Below are 17,220 nucleotides of genomic sequence, written 5' to 3' on the forward strand. Positions count from 1 at the left end.
ATTTGCTTTTGATTTGTCTGGTAGAAGGCTCTTCATTGCCCATCGTTTCCTGCATGTGATATCAATGCTGTATGTTGTCTACAGTTTGCAATTGTGATAGCAGCAGCCTTTGCATGCGCACTTGCTGGAGATGAAGATGCGTTGTGGAAACGTAGCACATACTGCCTCGGTGCAGTTGGCCTGTCAGGGTTCTTCGCTTACGAAGTTTGCCGCAAGCTGGACCCAACGCTGCCAAAGGTAAAAAAAGTGAATTTCTGTGTTATGTGCTGCCACGCCGGCGCCACATGCAGTATTACTGGAGTTTTTAACACGCTGTTGCAAACCTGAAAGCCAGCTGCAGTATTAGAAGTTGTCATGGCAATGATGGCTGCACTCTCTTGTCATCTCCTTGTCTGCTATGCATTACAGCGTGCAGGATAGGGTTGCTAAAATATTTGAATTTCACATTTAGTGTCTGCCGTAACTATGGTGATTGCCCCGTTCCGATTATGCCACTGCAGAAAAAGGGGACGTACCTCGTCATCTACGGACGCTGGAAGGTATTTGCAATTGTTACCGGCACGGTGGCATTGGGAGTGCTTGGTGGAAATCTACTGTCCTTGCAGCGGCTTCTCTTTCCTCTGCAGGCTACCTTACTGGTGGTAAGTTTACTACTAAGTTAGTATGACTGTATTGGTGTCTTTGTGATGGGCAACTCTGTCATGTACGCACATGGACTGTATCAAATTGCTTTTTTCAGTATAGCCACGTGGCCAACATAGAACCGGTGAGGATGGCAGGATTCTCCAGCTGCAATTTCATTAAATGAATCGTGGCATTTTCTTGCTAGGCGTGTGGTGTTTAGCATAATTATACGCCTTTGCCTGGTAAATGCCGCAATGATACGTGGGGAGCAGAGCGTTCCTCATTGATGATCAAGATCTCTAAATGCGGTGGCAAGAGTCTCCTATCAGACTACAGCACTGTCGGGCGCCGATCCATGGAGAGCCGAAGAACGACCAGGCTAGGATTTCACCGTGCACAGCATACCAATGTATACACGGTGACTCAACTGTGCATAGACTGTAGTACATGAAAATAAGAACGGTCTAGGCTAGGAGGCTGACCCCCCAGTTCTTCGGCGACCGAAAGGACTGTACGCTAGCAGCCTGCACCGATCGTGTTTCCTGCTTCTTTGCACTGGCCTGGCATGAGCCTAGCATCCTAAGCTGGTTGTACAGTGTATTTCTAATAGTGGTGTGCACGGGTAGTCGGGTACCCGTGCTACCCGTGAGGACCTCGGGTAGACGGGTACAGAATAGTACCCGAAGACCCGAAGTAGCAGACGACATCATGTACAGGGCACGTGTACGAATTCATGTAATGCTCCGCATGGCTACCCAGTGTGTGAGGGAAGGAGTGCATTTTGGTGTTACAATGGAAACATTACCCGATCGGATACCCGTGCTACCCGTGGAAAACTACCCGAACCCGATACCCGAAGAAAATGCTACCCGACTCAGCCCTAATTTCTAAACACAGCTGTATAACCAGTTGTAATGCAGATCTACACACTGTCCTTTCTGTGTGAACATCCTGCAGAGCCTGTTCACCCTGTTTGCGGCGTTTCCAGAAAGTAAAAAGTTCAAGCTGGTCGAAGGATTGGCCATAGTTTACTTTCTGGTGCACGTGTGGAGCGGAGCTCTGTTCCACTGGTTCATGGCCTAGCCTGGTTCAGCACACTGCAGAGAGAAGGCTGGTAGGTTGCAGCGCAGTGCTTGCGTGTTCCCGACAGCCAAATGGCACAGCGCTGTCCGGAACACGGCCGAAGGTGCATAGTGCCAGCTGCGAATCACATTGCAGACAGCAATCACTGATATAACAGTTATATGCCTATATACATTGCTGCGTTTAGAGATATGCATGCATAGACAGTGCCCGTGTTTAGCGTGCCATGCACATGCAGAACGTACTATCGAAAACGTATTTCAGCCGGTTTTATCTCGGGATCCATAGTGCACATGCTCTGCAAACGTACTCTTATGCTGTGGTTGGCACGGTTACGCCACTGCCTGTTACCAATACAAGATGTAAATGTTCTAACGATGATGCCAAACCGCTGTCTCATGTAGAAAACATGGTTGCGATTGCTGGATGCACACACCTGGAACTCTGAGGCATTGATTGCACTTTTGTCTTTTCTGAAATTATCGTGTTTTTTTGTGGTTTTCACCCTGATCATTGGGTGTGATTCCATTGATGGCCACAGTAACCGGTAAGGCCGAACATTTGGTAAATTTGAAGATATTCGCAGGTTCTTACATGTATATAAGAGCATATGTCAATACGTTAGATGGCTAGATGGGACACGATATAAAGCGGGATTGAGAGGCATGATCGAGTGATGTACAAGCAGATAGTCTACATGTGTCCTGGACTAAGTGTTGTCGACTGTGCTAGGTGGAGACAGCCATGCATGCATGGACTGTGATAAGAAACACTTGGAAGTACTAAATCTACTCCAATGGAAAACAGCAGATCTGAATGAAACCTCTTGACTTGTCAACTGTTATGAAGTCAGGACACGTATCATCATCATCATCTGTTGTTTTCGGGTGTTTGTGCAAGACTGCTGAAACAGTGAATCGCTGTCATCAGACTGAGGACCGGCTAATAATTGACAAAAGGTCCATAGGCATAGTGTGTATGTGTGTGTGTGTGCGCGTGCGTGTGTGTGTGTCCACGCGTCTGTGTGTGTGTGTGTGTGTATGTGCATGCGTATGTGTGATGACCAACTGGACTTAAAGAAATTGAAACCATGGCGAAAAATAGAGAGATGTGGTTAAGTGTGATCTCCGTATGACTGCTGGAAGATCTCACGTGAGAAGTGGTGAAAGACATGCTTGTCCAAAAGTACTGACGGTCCATTGACATTTTACAACCATATGCGCTGGGTGTTGATTACAGACCATCTAAGACCGGTGTCTCTACCTTTCAGTGAAGGTGCTCAGTTCTGAATAAAAAGTCCAGGAAATGATGAGCGTTCTGTCGTTCCATGTGCACACGTGTACATCTCATTCTAGGCCTGTGTTGCAGTTGATCATAATTATTATGTTCAGAGCTGTCTGTTCAGCTTGATGTGGGGAAGCACTATTTCTGCTTGCCTCGATGTCTGAAGACAAGCAGGATGAAAGCCAACACTCGTGTGACCCCGCCGATGATGAACAGTGCGGTCAGACAGAATCCAAAGTTATCCAAGCTGTAGTCGTTGAGGCCGGCTAAGAACTCCACGTTGTATCTCAGAATTGGCGAGTGCTCGTTGGCCTCGATTTCAAAGAGTGCTTCGGAGAACCACTTGCTGTATGCTATACTGTAGATAAAGGGTCCGACGAACGTGTAGGACTGGAGCTTGCAGATAGTCGTGGTTGCCGTGCCGCACACGGCTGCCGAGATGAGGGTTATGACCACGGCCGCCATCTTGCTGTTATCAGGGTGCAGCACGGTGGAGAGCACGTAGCCGATGCCGGTCGCCGCCCAGTACGTGAACATGTACACCACGAAATAGGATCCGAGCGGTGCCCGCGGCGACGTCAACAGGTAGTAGAAAGACAAGAAGAAAACGGGCAAGAGTAGAATGCAGGGAAGCTGTCCGACGTTGACGGAGCAGAAGTAGGCGAAACGGTTGATGCCGGCCGAGCTCTCGCGCCAAAACCGTGGCCTGGTCTCGTTGGTACCGAACGGGCGAAGACCTGCAATCATGCCGGTCAACGCTACCGCTAATCCCGTCATGACATTGGCTACGAGTGATTTCTCCAGCGTAATCTCGGTGAACAGAGCACCCAGGATGAACCCAGAGAGTACTACTAGACCAGCGTCTAGGAGAAACACCGACCAGGTCCTCACCTGTGCCAACAAGAAAGCAAAGAGAGAGAAAGAGGGAGAGGAAATTTGTGTGTGTGTGTGTGTGTGTGTGTGTGTGTGTGTGTGTGTGTGTGTGTGTGTGTGTGTGCAGTTTGTGTATGTATATACGTGAGAAAACTAACAAGTGCAATGAATTGTGAAAAATTACCGGTATTCTGACTTAAGTGCTCTAAGCCATCTGCCTACTTCTTTCTGTTCCAAAGAAGTGATGCTATTACAAACCGGGCCGATCTGTCCGCGCCTCCCTAATCCTAATGTGGAAGAAACCCCCAAGAATAGGGACCTGTCCCTGCTTAATACAGTCCTGTAGGCTTACAAAACACCTTCTAAGTTCTAGCTTCTGTTAGGCGTGGGGCTTAGCACTCCTTACTCCAGTTACTCCATGGAGAGCCACATTTCCAACGCCACCTATAAGACACACAAGCTATCAACTTACCGTTAGCAGTAAGAAGCGTACAAGCAGATAGAGGAATTGCACGGCAATCATTGGCCTCTGGATAGGTTTGAACGGCTGAGTCGGAAATTCCAGTTTCGGTCTGGGGCACCTCCTCTGTTCAGCCTCCCAGAGGTCTGCTATCGTGTCGATCTCCATGGTGTATCCGTCCGTTCGACGCTTCTCAATTCGCTCCAAGTGTGCAGATATACAGTCCAGATAGTAGTCTGCGGGGTTCGTGTGACTCGGCCGGTCGTCGTAGCCAATGAATGTGAAGAAATCCTGGAGCAGACACACACACACACACACACACACACACACACACACACACACACACACACACACACACACACACACAGAAGAACAATATCACTTCATCAAATTTACTTCACTGCCGTACCTGCTCCGTTTCACATCATGGCCGTTGGAGTCAAGTAAATATTCAAAATCCGCTTGTGCGCTTTAAAACAAAATACAGATCAACACGGAGCCTGAAAGTTTCTTGCACCAAAGTTCAAGGCCATATAAATCATAATTAAATGATGCAGCACAGGATGACTGTAATCACACAGACACAACCTGATTCTGTGGAAAATGTGTATCACACACATGCATACCCGTGTAAGAAGTGCATACCCGTGTAAGAAGTGCCACTCGCACATGTACATGCACATTTATAACAAAAAAATCCGACCACCGTCACCAAGTTCACGGCAACCTATGCCGACACAAGAGGCATTTGTTTGTGCAACTCTATTCTGCAGCTCCTTACAGTGCTGGTTCTTGCTCAGACTACTAAGTTCTACTGACTTTCGGCCATTCACCGGTTATGACGGCTTCGACGGCTTGCCCGCGTCATAACCACTGTACTACTGGTAACATGTACCTACCTGTGCCTCTTGTGCAGAACCCTGAAAGGCAATGCGTCCGCCTTTCTCCAGCAGAATGGTGCTATCGAACTGTACAAAGATATCGTATCGTGGCTGATGTATGACGGTTACAACGGTCAGATTTCCTTCACTGGCAATGAGCTTCAACAGCTCAATTACCTAAACAGACAACCACAGCAAACCAACACAATCCAAGTTGTACTCTACATGCATTCTGTGGCAAGACATTTTCATTCCGAATGTATTCTAGTTTCCATTCGTCTGGAATTTGACTCTTCAATATGCCTGGCCCCATTGTAAACCCCCTGACCCCATTGTAAACCCCCTGACCTCGTTATCAACTGACCCCTTTGCAAAACCCCTGACCCCATTGTAACCCCCGACCCCACGGTTAACCCCCTGATCCCGTTGTAACCACCCCCCCCCCCCTGACCCCGCTGTAAACCCCCCGACCCCGTTGTAAACCTACCTCTCTGCTGGTGACACTATCAAGACCGCTGGTGGGCTCATCTAGGAACAGGATGGTTGGGTCTGCCACAAGTTCCATTCCGATATTGACACGTTTGCGCTGGCCACCAGAGATCTTCTTTGCTGCCGACTGGGAGCCAATAACTGAATCACGTATTTTCGACAGCCCCAGGAGATCCTCAATGTCGCCGACCTGTGAAGCAGATGTGGATTGATAGTGCAACACAAAAATAAAGGCCAGCTGAGAGCTTAGCAAGTGTCATTGCATCTTGTCGCCAATGTCACACACCTTATCAACTGTCCTGCAGCACATGTTTTAGACTCTTTCAGCCAAGATGGACATGCCGCACAAAATTGTCCTCGTTTTACGCCACACAAGCCGGTCATGCATAGCATGTAGTGTACTGAGTCACACTTCATTGTTGCAGCGAACCACACAGGAAGGTCTATGGCATTTCGCAGTTACAGAACCAAATGGACAGAAAAGAAAATATTTGTGTGCATTGATTGGAATGAAGTCAAATACTTAGAGGATATACAGTAAAACCAGTCGAGGCGACCACTCTGATAAGGCGACCACCTGTCCTAGAGGACCACTGAAACCAGGACCAAGGGATGCCATTTCCAGTCAAATGACCCTGGATAAGGAGACCACAACCAGTACACAGTGACCACGTTTTGAAGGTCCCTTGAGCAGTGACCACGTTTTGAAGGTCACTTGAGCAGTGACCACGTTTTGAAGGTCCCTTGAGCAGTGACCACGTTTTGAAGGTCCCTTGAGCAGTGACCACGTTTTGAAGGTCCCTTGAGCGGTGACCACGTTTTGAAGGTCCCTTGAGCGGTGACCACGTTTTGAAGGTCCCTTGAGCGGTCGTCTTACACAGGGTTCACTGTAGCATGCTCTGTGGCGAACAATTTTTGTGGGTCACCGGAAGAATAGGGCGGTTCTCTTACCTCTTTCTCAATCTCTTTGCGTGTCTTGTGACGTGGTAACCGCAGCAGTGCCTGGAACATCAACACCTCGTGTACGGTCAGTTCGGTGTGCATGACATCGTCCTGGGGTACGAAGCCCAGCACGGTCCGGTACTGCTCAATGCTGTTTGCCCCCTTGCCGTTTATTCGCAGCGCGCCCGTGCTCGTGGCGTAATATGCCTTACCTACGGGTGGTCAAGAGAACAGTAGATAAAGCAACATTGCATTCATGATAGTCTTTCCCTGCTTGCATTATGCACTGCTAGCTTCATAATGGCCTTCTTCAGTGCACGGAGACTACACAGCAGCACATCCACTATCCTTGATCGACTCAATTCATCACTGCCGCTACCACCACCACTGGCGCCACCGCCACCACAACCACCACTCGCGGCCGCCACCGCCACCACCACCACCACAACCACCACTCGCGGCCACCACCACCACCACCACTACCACTCGCGGCCGCCACCACCACCACAACCACCACCACTCGCGGCCGCCACCGCCACCACAACCACCACCACCACCACCACTCGCGGCCGCCACCGCCACCACCACCACCACTCGCGGCCGCCACCGCCACCACAACCACCACTCGCGGCCGCCACCGCCACCACCACCACCACCACCACCATCACTCGCGGCCGCCACCACCACCACTGCCACCATTGGCACCCCGTGACCACTGCACTGATACTGTAACAACAGCGAGTTTGCCCTGATGAAGCTCTGAGGGCAAACATTGGGAGATCATAATATCATTGTTGCAGCATACACATCATGCGGAGGTGGTGGTGGTGGTGGTGGTGGTGGTGGTGGTGGTGATGGTGGTGGTGGTGGTGGAAGCTAAGCGTGGTGCGGCATCACCTGACATCAACGACAGCTTTTCTTCCTGTACTTCTCAACATCATCCATGGTTTGTGTTGATCAATCAATTTCACCCAGCACACCGTGGCCATGCCCATGTATGGGTTGTTCCACCAGTTGTTTGATAAAAACAGGCTAGAACAGACTACAGGCTATTTAAACAGCTATTGAAGCTGCATTCTAAACAAAAGGCTTGAAGAACTTTTCCAATTATCCATTCTATACTTCTGAATTAGCTAAAGTTCATTTTAAAGTTTACATGTATAACGTGTCACTACAAGATGCACATGTGATATACGTGTTTGCATCACACATCAATCCATGTCAAATTGCTTCATTGTTTGTACGCTATGCTACTGCCTTACCGCACAAACAGTTGAGGAGGGATGTCTTTCCAGTTCCCGAGCCGCCCATGATGGCTGTAAGCTTGCCCGGCTCTATGCTGCCGCTGACGTTGTCGACAACTTTCTTCTTGCGGCGTCCGTGGAGTCTCAGCGACAAATTCTCGAACTCGAGATGGATGGTATGCTGTTTTTTCTTCGCCCTGATCACGTCTCTGTAGGCTTGCAACTTACTTGCATTTCCATCAATTGTGTCTCCAGCACTGCTCCTCTTGGCCGTCTCTTTTTTAGTCACACCCGCCATCCACATGAGAACAGAGATTGTGCTTGATGTAGTTCGAATGCGCACATGTGGTTCTTGGCGATTGATGATGTTGCTTCGAGAAGAAGCCCTGCCCTCCTCTCGAGTTAATTCCCGGAACTGTTGTTGTTGTTGTTGTTGTTGTTGTTGTTGTTGTTGTTGTTGTTGTTGTTGTTGTTGCTGTTGCTGCTGCTGCTGTTGTTGCTGCTCGTTGTGGTGGTTTTGTTGTTGTTGCTGCTGCTCCTGCACCTCCTGGAGATATTTCTCCACTTCATCCTCCTCCGGCTGCTGTTCCTGCTGTTTTATATGCGTTTCGGGTAGACTGGACTGGGAATTTGAGTCACTAAGATGTGTGCTATGTAGTGGCGATACCACATTACTGGGTGGAGACTGAGCAAATGACAACGGGTTAAGAAAGCTTGCTACATTCAGTGTGAATCCTGGCGATGGTGGCAGGGAAGACATCAGTGGTGATGGTGGTAAGGAAGACATCGGCGGTGGGGGTGGTAAGGAAGACATCGGTGGTGACGGTGGTGATGGTGGTAAGGAAGACATCAGTGGTGGGGGTGATGGTGGTAAGGAAGACATCAGTGGTGGGGGTGATGGTGGTAAGGAAGACATCAGTGGTGGGGGTGGTGGTGGCGGGGGTGGTGGTGGCAGGGAAGAAACTGGTGATGCTGGCAGTTGGTCATGAGGCTCAGCAAACACATCCCCGTCATCTCCGCTCAGCCGACGGGAATCGGAGGGTTCCGTGAGCGATTGCCCTTGACTGCTGCTAGTGACCCATGTCTGAGTGCTGCGGACTTGAGCGTGCTGTATTCCGGTACGTCTTGGTGAGCATGGAGGGCTATGACACCAGTCGTTGCTGAGGACGACACCAGTGTCGTTATTCTCCTCCACGTCTACCACCTCGTATGTTCCGTTCTCGTCGATGTTGACATTGTGTTCTCTCAGGTAGTCAATGATCTGGTGTCGTATCCATTGCCGTTTTCTGAAGAGAACGACAATGCCAACCAGTAGCATGGCCACGGCTATGCAAACCACCAGGCTGCTGGCTATTGCCTTGGGTGCACTCGAACTCTTGCTGCATAATGACAGTGTAGGGCACGCGTGTGGCTTGTCCGAGCCCTCGCGGCAGTAATGGCCCTGCGGGCACTGTATCCTCTCCACCGGTGTTGGGCAATAGAATCCCGAACGGCACGGTTGGTCGGCATTGGCGCCACCACACGCAATGTAACTCCCAGCACTAGAGTTGCTCGACGTGTTACTGTTGGCACCCTGTGGCCACATAAAACATGACATGTTTTATTGTCATGTGTGCGGTAGCAGTTAGGAAACTTGGAACAGCATCAAAAGGATAATTATGCATTACAGTCAACTTCGGTAATAACGACTGCGGATATAACGACAATTCGCGAATAACGACAGACTTTTCATGCCCAGAGCAAAGTCCCATCCCACTGTAATACATATAATGAGACTTCGGGTATAACGACACTTCGCGAATAAGGACACCTTTTTGATGCCCTCCGAGTGTCGTTATAAGCGAAGTCGACTGTACATGGATTACGCTCGCAGACAAGGCCAAGTGGCTCTAGCAACGTTCAGTACTGGTACGCATCTACTCAGAGTCTCATACTGCTACACAATCATTACCGAAGACTAAGTAGAACTGAGTACAAACAGTGGACTAAGGTTATACAGTTAAGCTGGTTCAGGTATCAACGACTAAAATGATCTTAACCACAGTTTTTCCAAGCACCGATCATGTCATCAATGCCCCTCCCGTTCCCATGTTTGTACAGTCATGATTCATGGCACTGGCACATGGACGTATCCGGCAAAAACTGTTAGCTGCAGTTTGGTCAATGAAATTCAACCTCTTTGATAGAGCAGTGCGGCATTGAGTACCATGGATAGTAGAGAGCCGGTGTTCCGTAAAAGTTTCAAATTCAACGTCAACATTACCGTCAACATCTCACGCTTGCATCCAAAGTTCGCACGCCATTTTCCGCAGCAAAAGTTCACGTCACGCCAAAGATACTGTGCAAAATCTTTCTACTAAGTCCATGGCAGGCACGTGCTATTGTGTTGATGAGGCTGCATTTCATTTTCACTTGGAAATATTTTACCAATGGATTTCACCCCCTGATTTCAGGAGACTGCTTTTTCATAAAAAAAGAAGAAGAAGATGTAGACCAGTGTGACTACTGTATACAGTGTAGTACTAGTAGTACTGCAGTCATGTAGTGACTTCATCTTGGACATGGGGTTGCCGGGGACAAGGGGAAGACATTGCACTCACCTGCACCCATCTCTCACTTCCCGCGTATGGCTGACAACACGTTTCTGAGTTGGTCGCTGAGCATTGGCCAGTCTCATTCTGAACAGCAACGTGTTGCTTGCAGTAGGCACCCACGGAGCAGCGCACCATACACAGGGCATTCTCTGGGCAGAAGAAGCCGTCCGGGCACGGTAGCGTTGCGTTGTCAGCCCCTGCGTAGTAGCCACCGTGACAGGCGTTGTGCCTCCATGGTCTTGGCAGACATGAGCTACTATTCACTGCCTCTGACGGACTGCTGCAGCAGAAGCTGGCGAACGGAGAGCCGGTGCAGTTTAGATTGAGGCGTCGCACCGGTCTCTCGCCATTCTCCACACATATGCCTTTACAGAGGACGGGCAAAAGAATCAGTAGCAGCAGCAACGTCCGCAGAGCTGACAGTCCTGCAAGGGACATGCTTCCTTCACCCATTGCAGGCGTCTTCTCGCGGGACAAGGCAAGCAGACAAACCTAGCTACAACGCAAGTACAGTACAGAGCTTGCTGCTGCTGCTGCTAGCATGCTGCTTGCAACGTAGGCCTGGAGAAAAAATCCGTGGAAAGCACTTCGGCAACTAATACTTGAAGAGTTCATTCCCATTGAATGGACGATTGGACGGCACACAGACACGTAGGACGACGTCGACCGCACTCAGCTTGAGATCAGTTTTGTACCCTCTGTGTACGACTCGTACCGAGCATATCGCACAGCATGATGGTCATGTTCTCCGCAGGTAGAACATGACGTTGTAGATCCTCGGCCTCGTACTCTAATCGTAGGCCAAGATCTGCATAGACTAGACGAGAGAGCTAGAGAGACTCAGACTCAGAGAGAAAGACTTAGTGCAACAGTTGCACTTGTAGTACTGTCACTACAATAATGTAAGTAAAATAAAGTAAAGTTTGCACGTCCGCGTTACCACCGGCTATACAATTGCGTTGAGAACTACAATAATGTAGACCTGCAGTAATGCAGCATGCCCAGCATGTTGCCATTGTTGGAGTGTCATTTCCACTGCTGGCGTGGTGATAAATCTCCGGACTGCTGTCGACCACCGGCACCACCATTTTACGGTTGATTTACCGCAAAGTATCGCGACGCCCTTCTTTTCCTACAAAGATCGGCCTCATTTCCTCTGTGCTGCGCTGATGAGTCCACAAGTACAAGGCCGGGACGAAACGGTTCTGTCCGCAGATTGAGTAGATCTACGTACTTCACGTTCGCGCTCATCTGGCCTGGGGTGCATGCAGATATCGATAGACAGAAGAGATTTTTGCCCGTTTGGGCTTGAAGTATCATGAATATTACTATTAATAGTATTATTAGTCGAGCAAAATCTCTGTCAGACTGTGGAGCGTTTCACTGCATCATACTTTTCATAGTGCATGCCAAGCCCATGCAGAGGGGGTGTATGCTCTCTCGCTGGTAGCAGAGTCTAGACTAGGCTACATAGTATCCTTTTCTTTCTTTGCATCATCATTAATTTTTATGCGGTCAATAAAAACCCGCTTCCAAGGCTAGAGACTAGTAGAGTAGAGGAGGGCATTATGCTGCTAATCCAGCTGGTGCAGAACATGGTGATCAGCTGACGGCATGTTACAAGCTACAACAAGCTACATTTTATTAGATAAACCTTGCTTTGTTGAAACAGTCATGGTGTTGGTTGACAGCATGCAACAAGGCGGAGACCACCGTGTTCGGAAACCAGCAGTGATCTTACTTCAACCTCCGTGGTTGGTAGAGCCCCGGCCCCGGTCTTCACGACCACTCTAAACAAAGCCAAACAATATCTAAACCATGGTTAGAAGTTGAAAAAATTATAAAAAAGAAAAGTAGGTAAGCAGATCAGAGCAAAAGCTAGTATCAAGATGACATCCAGGCGCGAACAACGTATGCACGACTAGACCAGGGAGTCGTAAAATACCATTTTACGACCATTTTACGACTCCCTGGACTAGACTGACGGTACAACAAGAAAAAAACTAAGACAACTCCCTTGAATAAAGAGGGTCAGAACCGGGTCTAACAGCTACATCAAGAGTCAATAAGGGGCCGTCCAAGGTTACCAATAATATTTTCAAAACGAAATGTTTTCGTTTGTGGGTGGGTGGGTTTGATGGAGTTTCGTTCTGAAAATAATAATTATTATTGAATGCTGATGGAGAATGCCCAGTTACTTCTGGATGTCGAAAATTGACATCAATATTTTATTGGAATTCGTTTTACCTGCAGAAAAGGTGGGTGGGTGGGTGGGGGCTGAAAAATACTCAAATTTTGAAACTTTTCGTTTTGTAAAAACAATCGGTAACCCCGGACGACCCCTAACTGGGTTATGGACTCTTGGCTACATATGTCTCCACGCTTCAGATGGGCTCATGACTCAGCGCAGCCCCAGACATTTTCCACGTGACAGTAAAACTCATAAAAAGGACACACTTCAGGCTCATTACAAACATCTTGAAAGTTTTTGTCTTCACAAGTATACTTTCAAGCCTTCTCATCAGGTGAAATACAGGCAAGAGAAAAGGAACAGGAACAGTGGATTAAATACAGTAAGAAGGTGGTAAAACAGCGCAAAAAGAAAGAAAGAAAGAAAGAAGATAGCTAAAGTAAACAGCGAAAATTGCAATAATGACACAAAGGTGCAAATGCGAGAAAACTCAATAAGCGCGACATGTAGTGCTTACTGTATTTAATCCACTGTTCCTGTTCCTTTTCTCTTGCCTGTATTTCACCTGATGAGAAGGCTTGAAAGTATACTTGTGAAGACAAAAACTTTCAAGATGTTTGTAATGAGCCTGAAGTGTGTCCTTTTTATGAGTATTATCGCATTTTTGTCTCAGAGGAAACTGTTGACAGTAAAACGTCCATATTTAGGCTGCGTTTACACGACAACGCACGGCCAGTTTTCCGTTTTCAGTCCCGCATTTCTTTTTTCGTTTTCGTACGTTTACACGATCAAAGCCGATCCGAGGTGGTCTCCGTTTGTACCGTTTTCAAGCGTCTAGTGCCGTCTACACGAGAGCAAAGGATCCGCCAAAGTTCGTCATGTGCCAAGTGTTGCCGTGGAAGCACCAATCACACTCAAGTAATGGTTGAAAACAGGCACACGACAACACACGTCACATGACGAAAATTGTAAAAACAATTTTTTGGATTGTCGGATCCGTGTAAACGGCCGAAAACGAAACAAACGTGACGGAAAACGAGGCCAGCACACCGTTTCGACTGTTTACACACCCAAATTTATCCGGCAGAACATTTCCGTTTTCAAATTCTTCCACCTTGGCCAGCGTTTTGGTTTTCTTCCGTTTTCGTGTACAACTTTTACGTTTTGCTCCGCGTACCGTGTAAATGAACCATGGATCCGAAAGGATTTCGTTGCGTTTTCGCCCCCAGCGTTGTCGTGTAAACGCAGCCTTAGACGCGAAACCGGGAAAACCCCAAATCGCAGCCATATCGCACCCCACGCAACTGCCGCAACTGGGCCATCGCAGGCCATCGCAGAAGTTGAGCTGCGATGCGATGCGATGCGACAAGCGATTTGGTGTACGATTTTGACCTTTTCTACAGCAAAGTTGTACAAAGGTGCAAGAGTTGCCTATAAATTTTTACAAGTAATTATTAGTTGTGTCAAACCGCGCGAATATCATGGTGACGTACCCAAATCAGCAAAACTTTGTCGCATCGCTGACTTCTTCTGTGAATGGTATTTCGCGAGTTCGCATCGCACGCATCCATCGCAGATCGCGTCGCATCGCGTGTCGCATCGCAAAAAAGCTTCTGTGAGAGCCCACGTACGCAAGCTGGGGTGACATGATGCGTGATGGATGGAGTTGCGCTACACGCGCGCAGTCGCGCACTCGCGCAGTCGATGCGCCAAGCCAGCTGAGTGGGTCTTTTTCTTTTTTTTCTTTTATGTCGTGAGGACCGGGGCTCTTCCAACCACAGTTTTATGTCATGAGGACCAGGGCCCCAGGAAGTCCCTCCCGTTGAGTTCCCCGTTTACTAAACAACATGTGAGTGCTTTGGCTTTTGCACCTTGTGCCGTTGTGTCGCTCCTGGCCTTGCATGCTAGGACCGGCGATACTTCGCATCTTGGAACCACTAAAAGCCGACGTGTGCACACCAGTACAGCCTCATTCGTCTTTCCAGGGAGTTGCTGGCAACTGTTACTTCGCTCCTGGTAACAAGGATGCAACGAATCTTACCAAGGTTCACGGCAAGCCCGGGACATTCTCTGGACATCTCGTAAGGTCTACCGCTGGCACTGGCACTCGGAGGCTGCTGGGCCATGGGTGCAAGTAGAGCGTTCCCGTGATGATGTAATACCTGGATATTTCCGCAACGGAACACTTTGCCACGGGGACGGAAGAGAGAAGGCAATCATGGTCAACTAAACCTCCGCTTATCTGATTGTGTTTTTCTACACGCAGACAAGACCTTTCGACCTGGCTTTCTTCGTCTTCGGCTTGACAGACAGGAAACATCTTCGGCCGGGAGTATGGGCTGCCATCCCGCCTGTAAGCGGTAAGACCGGCATGTGCATGACTATGATTATTCCTACTACAAAAAAGTGGCCGTCCGTAAATACATGCAGAGACGGCTAAGAGGCGTTTCTTTCTTGACCCACCCACCCACCCCCAGAAGCGCCCCCCAATAATGCAGACACTACCACTACTAATAATAAACAGCATACTTAGTATGCACCAAGGAGTAGTACAATTGTACTACTCCTTGGTATGCACACACAATTATACTGTAGTACAGTGGACTGCACTTCTGACAAACTCGCATCGTAGCGAACTTCGTGATAGCGAACCCTTGTCGTTTGCGGTTCAGAGTTGAACCAGAAACCAAGGCCAAGGTTCCTGTTTCACACCTACATTAAAGGGGAAGTTAAGGCAAAAATTAAAATTTCACCAGTTGTAGTCTTCGGGGTGCTGAGGCGAATGGTCGTGGTCCGAGGAAGCTGAGACGCTCCCTTCCTACTTGAATCCCAATCGAACTCGCGCACTTCCACCGAAACTGGGTGACTGCGCCCTACGAGATGGGGATTTGTATGCAAAATGTCACTAAAAGCGCCATTTCGTTCTTATAAAAGCACGGATGACCGCGATTGGCCCATATGTTGTAGTCTTTTGGACGCTGAGTCGACTGGTTTTGGTCCGAAAAGGCTGCGATGCAGCGTTCCTCCTTTATTCCCAATCGAACATGGTTGAACAAGTGGTCACGTGCTCCTGGGTGCCCAAATCACCTGGTCACCACGCCAGCAGGTGACAACTTTCACACCAAGGTTCAACTCGAGTTCAACTCGAGTGACAGGACTGCACCCAAAAAAGGTCAAACAGGCTAGTAAGTTGTACCCTGCAGGCACGGTGACCAGGTGACTGGCGTACGCAGGAGCACGTGACCGCTTCTTCAACCATGTTCGATTGGGAATAAAGGCGGAACGCTGCATCGCAGCCTTTTCGGACCAAAACCAGTCGACTCAGCGTCCAAAAGACTACAACATATGGGCCAATCGCGGTCATCCGTGCTTTTATAAGAACGAAATGGCGCTTTTAGTGACATTTTGCATACAAATCCCCATCTCGTAGGGCGCAGTCACCCAGTTTCGGTGGAAGTGCGCGAGTTCGATTGGGATTCAAGTAGGAAGGGAGCGTCTCAGCTTCCTCGGACCACGACCATTCGACTCAGCACCCCGAAGACTACAACTGGTGAAATTTTAATTTTTGCCTTAACTTCCCCTTTAATAATGTAGGTGCTATAAATTTATAGCAAGAGTATAACCCTCTAGTCTTGGTACTACATGTAGCAGTGCTACATCATGTACAATGTACATGACATCATGTACATTGTACATGACATCATGTACACGCGTAGTATGGTATGCATGCACTCCGAAATGTATTTTTTTGGAAACGCCTTTCAGGCGAACCCACCCACCAGAAACGCCTCTTAGACGTCTCTAAGTAAATACATGTATTTACGGACGGCCCCTAATACTATGAGTGATTACATGCATGGTCGACTAGTACAGTATCTAGTACATCTTCCAACCGGTCATTAGCCCGGTACGCGGTACTTAGGGGGCGTTCGAATTGTCTTCATCAACTTTTAGAACACAAACTTTAAAAGAGATTAGTAAGTTTCCCAATAGAACGGTTTCTATCATTTTAGAATTTTTCAGTGGAATTGTCATGGCGATAATGACGTACGATCAGATCGACGTCACGCGTAGCTATTACAAACTTTTCGGAACTATTTATATAAATCCACCTCTCCATCGGATGAGGTTGTGGACTTTCGAAAAGGAGTTTCGGTCACCTCTTCAGAAAAACGAAACTCCTCAAAAAGTCAAAGAGTGACCATTCGAACGTGCCCTTGGTCTCCCGCGTGCAGGTCAAGATGGTGTCACAGGGCCAACTGCTTCATGCGGATATCCAAAAAGCGTACAATGCAAAAAGTAAAGAAAGGGATAGTAGGTGTTGCCCAGCAAGCATTGTACATGTAGGCCCTAACATGTACATTATATTTTATTTCATGACACAGAGGGTGTGCGCCTTAACCTGCAATAGTGCTCAAATGCCCGGAATGGGCAGAGCGTAGTACGCAAGAGGTACACAAAAGGAAGTATATAGGGCTGTTTTTTGTTGTAACTCAGAGTTTCATGGCAAAAACCAATCATCAGACAACGTGTTGTCTGATGATTGGTTTTTGCC

At 48.3% G+C, this 17,220-nt stretch overlaps 2 protein-coding genes across 3 annotated transcripts in view; one reads left to right on the plus strand and one right to left on the minus strand.

The window, feature by feature from the left end:
- Positions 1-2,300, plus strand: part of LOC135814138 (uncharacterized) — a 24,006-nt gene extending 21,706 nt beyond the window's left edge. For both annotated transcript variants that reach the window (XM_065327205.1, XM_065327206.1), the window contains 3 exons: positions 85-237; positions 501-641; positions 1,582-2,300. In XM_065327205.1, coding sequence (XP_065183277.1) covers positions 85-237; positions 501-641; positions 1,582-1,707 — 420 coding nt within the window. In that variant the 3' untranslated portion in view covers positions 1,708-2,300. The remainder of the gene's footprint in view (positions 1-84; positions 238-500; positions 642-1,581) is intronic.
- LOC135814137 (uncharacterized) lies at positions 2,268-11,339 on the minus strand. The gene is made up of 7 exons (XM_065327204.1): positions 10,481-11,339; positions 7,899-9,453; positions 6,646-6,848; positions 5,693-5,884; positions 5,224-5,382; positions 4,337-4,615; positions 2,268-3,882 (listed from the first exon to the last, which is right to left on the minus strand). The coding sequence occupies exons 1-7, from the start codon at positions 10,925-10,927 to the stop codon at positions 3,130-3,132; spliced, it is 3,588 nt and encodes a 1,195-aa protein (XP_065183276.1). The 5' UTR covers positions 10,928-11,339; the 3' UTR covers positions 2,268-3,129.
- Positions 11,340-17,220: the final 5,881 nt, after the last annotated feature.

The sequence above is a fragment of the Sycon ciliatum genome, chromosome 4, assembly GCF_964019385.1.
Source record: "Sycon ciliatum chromosome 4, ocSycCili1.1, whole genome shotgun sequence".
NCBI classification, from domain to species: Eukaryota; Metazoa; Porifera; class Calcarea; order Leucosolenida; family Sycettidae; genus Sycon; species Sycon ciliatum.